Source organism: Apium graveolens, chromosome 11, assembly GCF_009905375.1.
Source record: "Apium graveolens cultivar Ventura chromosome 11, ASM990537v1, whole genome shotgun sequence".
Classification (NCBI taxonomy): domain Eukaryota; kingdom Viridiplantae; phylum Streptophyta; class Magnoliopsida; order Apiales; family Apiaceae; genus Apium; species Apium graveolens.
Genome location: NC_133657.1, coordinates 192295453 through 192303145, shown reverse-complemented (window position 1 = coordinate 192303145; position 7693 = coordinate 192295453). Strand labels below are relative to the sequence as shown.

General features: G+C 33.7%; 2 protein-coding genes across 2 annotated transcripts; both read right to left on the bottom strand.

Annotated features, from left to right (window-relative positions):
• Positions 1 to 1006: 1006 nt before the first annotated feature.
• LOC141696344 (uncharacterized) lies at positions 1007 to 2328 on the bottom strand. The gene is made up of 3 exons (XM_074500498.1): positions 1722 to 2328; positions 1300 to 1493; positions 1007 to 1141 (listed from the first exon to the last, which is right to left on the bottom strand). Exons 1-3 carry the CDS (start codon positions 2326 to 2328, stop codon positions 1007 to 1009), a joined length of 936 nt encoding a protein of 311 aa, XP_074356599.1.
• A 3392-nt stretch (positions 2329 to 5720) lies between these two features.
• On the bottom strand, positions 5721 to 6880 carry LOC141696343 (uncharacterized). Its single transcript, XM_074500497.1, has 2 exons — positions 6063 to 6880; positions 5721 to 5928 (listed from the first exon to the last, which is right to left on the bottom strand). Exons 1-2 carry the CDS (start codon positions 6878 to 6880, stop codon positions 5721 to 5723), a joined length of 1026 nt encoding a protein of 341 aa, XP_074356598.1.
• Positions 6881 to 7693: the final 813 nt, after the last annotated feature.

Below are 7693 nucleotides of genomic sequence, written 5' to 3'. Positions count from 1 at the left end.
TTTCATTATAAATCTCATCAAGTAAATGAAATTTAATGGGTTGATTGTTGTCACCTGATGATGTACTGATTTCATCAGTATTTGAGCTTAATGGACTGATACTTGATAGAATGTTACTCATTGTTGCACCACTTTCACTGTTCCCCTCCGTTTCGTTACTAGAGATGCTGGCACCATTCCCTACTGTTCCATTACCAAAGAAGCTTGAACCTTCACTGAATTCTTCGGTAACCCCTGTTACATTTTCAACAGCCACCGAAAAGGTTCCACCCAGTTGTTCACCTTCTTTTCCTTTATTTTCCCACTGCCAAACTCTATTTTCTTCGAACACAACATCACGTCTCACTAGTATTTTTCCACTAATTGGATCATACAACCGTGAAGCCTTAGTCCCGGGTTCTCTACCAAGGTAAATAACCATTTTAATTCGGTCCTCTAATTTCGTTGTATGCCCACTTTGTACTTTCATATGAGCGACACACCCAAAAACTCGAATGTATGACACATCAGGCTTCTCTCCTGTCCATGCTTCGCGAAGAGTTTTCCTTGTCAGAGCTCTTGTAGGTAATCTGTTCAGCACATATATCGTGTGCCTTACAGCTTCCCCCCACAACGTTAAAGGCAGTCTCATCTCCTTCAAAAAATGGTGTGCCATAGCTACAACGGTACGATATCTTCGCTCTACAACCCCGTTTTGTTGGGGTGTGTAGGGTGCAGTAAAATATCGTATAATGCACATGTCCTCACAAAATTATTTGAACTGGTTAGAGCAAAACTCCGCTCCTCTATCTGTTCTTAGTTTCTTCATCTTGTTTTCCTTTCTTTCTCAATCATCACTCTAAATTTTTTGAACGCTTCTAAGACTTTGTCTTTGCTTCTTAGCATATAGGTCCACATCATTTTACTAAAATCATCAACAAGAAGTAAAAAATATTTGTTACCCTCCCAATGTGGCTGGAGTAATTGGTTCACAAGATCTCCATGGATCAATTCCAATGGTTTCTTTTCATAAAAAGTTTTCCTTGCTCGGAAACAATCCCCTTGCCTGCTTCGACATCAAACAGCCGGTACACATCTCCTTTGGATTCAACAATTTAGGTATCCCATATGCCATGTTATTCTTAGACATTAGTTTAATTGCCTGAAAATTTACATGGCCAAGACGTAAGTGCCATAACCACTCTGGATCTTTCAATTTTGACAGCATGCAACTACCTTTGCTTGATTCCATTATGATCTTGTAAAGCCGATTTGCAGATCTTCTAACCTTCATGAGCAGCCTTTCCTTTTCATATGTACCAACGAACCATCCCCAAATTTCACTTGACCTGTGATACTTTCATCCAATTCCTTGAATTTCGATCGTAACCCCGTCATATGGTTACTAGCTCCGTTATCCAAATACAACAAGTTGGATTCAGTTTGCATATCAAAATCTTTGCTTAACTTTGGTCGAACATCTTTCTCATTCAACAAGAGTGTTCGTTCTTCCACTTTTTTTTATTTCACCATAAGCAAAGCAGGTTCATTATCATGGATTTGTGATAAGTTCACCTCTTGATTTGTCTCCCTACCTCGTTGTGGTTTACGACAAGTTGTAGCAAAATGTCCATAGTTGTGACAATTAAAACATTTTACCTTACTTGTTTCTCTCACACCATGTAATCCCTTAGACACTCCTCAAAATTTCTGGTTTTGTGAACTATCAGTTCCTCATGTACTTGTTCTCTTTAACCATTCCTCCTTGGTTAACAATAGTTGCCCTCCATTTGTTTCTCGCTTTGCCCACTCATCCTCAGTCAAGAGTAATTGATTTCCAAGCTTCTCTGTTTGGCCACGAGTTTTTTCCTCATGCACCTTTAATGATCCCACGGCCTCCTCTATTGACATCTCATTCAACTTTCCAAATTGCTCCATTGCAGAGGTTATTTGCAGAAACCTAGAAGGTACAGCCCTCAACAGCTTCTTCACCACAAAACCTTTTTCAACAATTTCACCCAACGCTCGTATATTGGTTACCAGGTCGTTTAACATCATACAGAACTCACCGATAGTTTTTGTCTCCTTCATGCTAAGCACCGCAAACTCTGACTTGAAGGTCTGCACCTTGGTCTGTCTTACACGATCGGAACCTAGGAACATCATTTTGATGGCATCCCATGTTTCTTTTGTCGTATTCTTAACAGCCACTGACAATAAGATGTCCTCCGGAATGGATTGATAGATGGCTGCCAAAGCCAACCTATCTTTCTTTTCCTCAGCTGCAACCTTTAGATCTGCAAGCTCCACTGCCTTCCAGATGTCGTATGCTTGCATATTCACCTTCATTTTCGTCAATGGTGGTTCAGATTTTCCGTGGCGTCGAGTTTGGCCGAAAATCGAATGTGATGTTCAATTTTTTTATCGAAAATTACGATCGGTTGATCGTTTAGTGATGTTATGAATTAATACGAGTTTTTTCAGTTTAGAACGAAACCCAACTGAAAAATCATAGAATTCGAGTTATTTTCGTCCCAATTGGGGCCTCGCCGGACTATCGACCTTCGTGAGAATCTGTTGTTTTACCTGCGGGTCTTGTGTTCTCGGTGACTCGGAGTTGACAACGTTTCGATCCATAAGAAACAAACACTTTTTCCTAAAAACTGGTTATAGTTTATGATTTATTAAAATTCTTGAAATTCTTTTTTAAATCTAATATTTTATTCAATTAATTTTTTTAATAATTAAACTGAATTGTTTTTAAATTCCAAAAATTGTTTGCTTTATTAATTTGATTAAATTATTTCTAATTTATTCTAGTTAATTATTTATTAATCTAAATGGGTTGATTGAATTCTTAAATAATTGGTTTTATTAATAAATAGGTAAGTGAATTATTTATAATTAAATCAAATAATATTTTGAAAAATATTTTGAGTTTTTAAAAATATATAAAGGTATTAAATAATAAATTAATATTATTATTATTTGAATTATTCTTATGTTATTCATAATAAATAGACTGTTTGTCTGTTTAGTACAAAACAAACGCATCTAGAATCTAAAAAATATTCGGCTTCCATTAAAAATACTTTCGAGACCTAAATCTTTTTGTGTCGAATGGTCGCTTATTTTGTAAACATCTCTATGTGGCCTATTTACCAAAAGTTGTATTTTGGCTTGATTTCAGTTTTAAACATACCAAACTGAATCGATTGAAAAATTGAATTACATGTTGCTTGAATTATGTGTTTATGTGTTATTTGAATTATGTGCCTACATGATTTGAGATTCTTGTGCTTAAATATTTTAATTATGTGTGGACTATCGTATGGATAGAAGATAGAATGTTAGAAAAGGAGTTTGTCGAGTAATTATCGTGTAGATGATTAAAGATGTATCTTATAAGATGCAGATCGTTCTAGACTATCATGACCAAACGTTGAAGTCAAAAGAAAATATTTGAATGGTAATGCATGTTGGGTTTGTAGCAACGACATGAGCGGCAGATAGAGAGACTTAGGGAATAAAATATGATGATGTCATGAGATGTCAGAATGAGATTGTTGTGTTAAATGCGAGTGCGCATAATTATTAAGGACCAAAGGCAAGTATTTTACCCTTATTATAATATCATAATAGTAAAATATTTTGCATGTAATATGTTTAGCTTTACGCATGTATTCCTCGTCAATTCTTCTTTCAAAATAGTTAAATGTTTTACATATCAAACTCATTACTTATAATTATACAAGTACTTCTTTCACTATTCTATGTTCAGAACAGCTAGATGTTTTAACCTGTGCGTATATGCGGAGTTTTAAAATAGACAAGTTTTCTCTATTCTAAATTCAGAAGCGATTAATGTTTTTATGTTTTAATAAGACTAAAGTTATGTTGTTAAAGTTGTGTTTTGAGTGTTCCTGCCCAAATGAATTTGGGGAATAGAATCAATAAGGGTGTCAATTATTATGGCTCCTTTCAATAAAATATTTTAAGATTGGGAAATATCGGGGGTTAGATAGTGTAGTGTACAAATCGCGTTGTGTGTCCTCAACAAAACAAATTTGACAATTGGATATTTCTGATTTGCAGGAGCTTCAATGACATCTATAGTTTTTTGTTGTTTTGTCTCACGCTTCTTGAAAGAAAATGAACTAGTCAAGATTAAAAAAGGTGATTAGGTACACCTAGTAAATCGTTACAATCATACTAAACACGGTATACAAACATATGCAAAAATTAAGTAGTCAAGATGCATAAGCACAAATACACAAATAATAGTAAAAAATAAAATTTGAAAATTTATATATATATATATGTGCGTGTCTATGTGTGTTCGTATGAATATGCACACACACAAATAATCGGCAATTGCATCGGATATATCTATACACGCACATAATCAAATAACGGACAACTAAAATAAAATTTTACTAGTTTTTCATCGGAGCTCCTAAGTCCACACATTATTCCATCATTCCAAGTTTGGACACAACCATCTTATTTTCAAAATTTGTTATCGGTAGTCAAGAGCATCTTCGTTATTTTTTATTTTTAATAAAATGTTTTTGTAGATTATCACAATTTTGGGTGAGTTAGAGGTATGTGGCCGAGTAATAGGTAAGATAACTGATTTTCATCTTGACTTGTATATTATTGGGATATTTGTGCAGCATTAGTAGAATTACTTGTACAAGAAATGATGGACATAAGTTAACTAACTTTCATGCCTTTTTTTTCTTTTTAAGTCTTCTAATATTATTGTAAAAAACATAAAAAAAATGTCTAACCTTGTTTGTATTATATAAATTAGGATTAAAAAACCTATCAAAGTGGCAAAAACATCAATAGCTATTCTATTTAAACTAAATCAGAATTTGGAATAAATTTGAAAAATATTACAATGAATGACATAAAGTATTAACTAACAATATTTATTATAGCTTCTTTTCTATTAAACCATAAGTTTGATAAATTACATGAAATCACGCACTATTTTTGACTTCTATTAAAAGCTCCCTCGGATGTCTTTCTTTCAACTTTATCTAAATTTTTTCCGTTTACATAAAATAATTCGAGGATATCTCTAAGATTTGCCTTCAGAACATCATTCATTTCTTAATTATTATCGTTAGATGATATATATAGACTTAGGACTTATCTGGAGACTCGGATAATTTACTCTCATACATAGACTCTGACAATGTTCTAGACTAGGATATGATACATAGACTCATGTTCTAGACTAGGATATGATACATAGACTCTGGTTGTTCGTCAGTTGTCTAGATTATGATTTTAAAATCTATTTATTAAGTAAAAATTTTGATTATGTAGAGAATATGTTGTGGCCATCTTTTTTATGATTGTTAACCTTTCATGTGCATCTTTAATTTAGAATTCATGGGGGGAACAAGAGTCGTAGTATGGTGCAATATTATATTAATTTATAATATTAATAAAATATTTCTATATGTTATTGTAGTTATAAATATTATTAATCATATATCTCATTTTCTATATGGCTTAATATATTACTGAGAAACTTTGTACTTTCAACATGAGAATTAATTCAATTTATTTCAGAAAAAAATTCTTAAGATAATAAATTTGAACAACATGATGTATCTTCTTCAAAAATACAAGTTTTCAATATTAAAAAGTGGTGAAACATTTACCACAAGCCACCAACTTTAACATAAACAGGTGAAAAAAGGCTAGTTCAAATGTTTTTTTTACTAATCATCAGAAGTGGACTCGCGACTTCTCTTGATATACTTTTTGGCCCAGACTTGCTTCCCATAAATGGAGTACTTTGTCTTTATTCCGGGAGGAGCAATGTGTGGAATGATGGAAGAAGAACGGCAAACCATTCTAGCGTACAATGGTTGTTCATCACTCGACACATCTTGCATGTAGATGACTTCAATAAAATCCCCAAAAATCCTGAACACAGAGGAAAGGCATGTAAACATATATTTACTTACTCACCACATAAACAAATTTTCAACACTATATATAGTATAGTTATGGATTTGCATACATCTGGATGAATATTACATATTAAATTAATTTTATACCTTGTGAAGAATTCTCGAATTTCGGATTCAGGGAGGTAGTAGCCTTTGGAGAATGTTAAAAAGATTGTTCGATCTTCTGGTGCAACATGAGGTTCATCCTGGCAACCATCCACCACCTGCATTCCTCCAAAAATTTCACTTAAATCAGCATCGGGATTTTCCAATACATTCCGGACGTGACCCATATAATTTCTAGGACCCAAGTTTGCACCTAACCCTGGTTGAGGAAACCGACCTACAACATTGTGGTACAAAGGAGGACGTGGCACAAAAACTGGATTGGTGTTACAACCAAACCACATCCTATCTCCATGAACATCTACAAACTGACTATCACTTGTCAGTATATCTCTAAACGCCCTCACACAAACTTCAGAGACTATATTCCTGACACTCTCATTGACCTTAATCCGTTTCTCCCGAAAGTAGAGCACGTTGATTTCACGAGAGCATAACATCTGAAGCAAACGAGGATCAAACAACTCTTGACCTACGTCCTTGTTCTCCATCCACATAAAAAAACCAGCAATCTCATTTGCAAGTTGGTTAATCAAATGAAATGGCCAAGAAATTACTTTGTGGACAGCATTCTTGCTATAACAGATTCTTTCCAGCCAGATTAAGAATGCCACCACAAACATAGATTCATCAACGTTACGACCAAGTTTACGGACTAGCCTATAAAAAAGTGTCCGGTCGATGGTATGGTAAAGATTAAAATGCTGGTCGCTAATATTTTCATCGAAATACGAAGCTGGATCGTACAAGGCAAACCTATGCTTAAATTCATAGAATTCAAACTCAGTCTCCATTGCCATGACTTGAAAAGAATTACAGGTGTATATAGGTGATTAGATGTGGGAGCAAGAGAGGGGAACTTGAGAGGAAACAGAAATAAAATGTTTAGAGGGTAATTTGAAGAGGAAATGTGAAGAGTTTGTAGCAGTAAGAACCAAACATAGACAAGAGCGCTCATCTACAGCAGAGACTTGGTGTGAATATATAGGGTGTATTTGACCCGCCAGTCGCAACCTTTCGGAGAGGCCGCATCTATTCAAATTTTTTAGGGTTTTTTGGTGTGGTTTTGCTCTCAACCGCTATGTTAAATCTTGTGGCTCTTCCTTGGGTAAATATCTAATGTAGTGAACCCGACATTTTAAGAAATATTCTGAAATTGATTAGAATGAGAATATGCACGGTTTATCTTTTTCTTTTTTTGATAGAAAAATCATGAGATTTATGAAGAATAAATACATATTAATATTTTCAATTTACTCTGTTTTACATAAAGATCTGGCTTATAATTATTCTACAATTATAAGCTTAAATGTAAATCAGGGAATATTTCTATATCTTGTTAATTTACTAAAATATTTTTCGTGTAATTCTCTTTTTTTCTTAAAGAGTCATGTATTATTTAAATTCTAAAATAACCATCATATTTAACAATAACTTAATATTGTATAATTGTCATGCACGTGGTATACTTGAAATGCAGATATGTTTGTTGAAAGCTTTGCATTTGAAAAATCAGAAACCATTCGTCCAAACAAAAAAAAATCACTAAGATAAAAAACTAAATGACTTATAGCCCAACCCATATCCTAAAAGTCAAAAATTTACAAATAGCG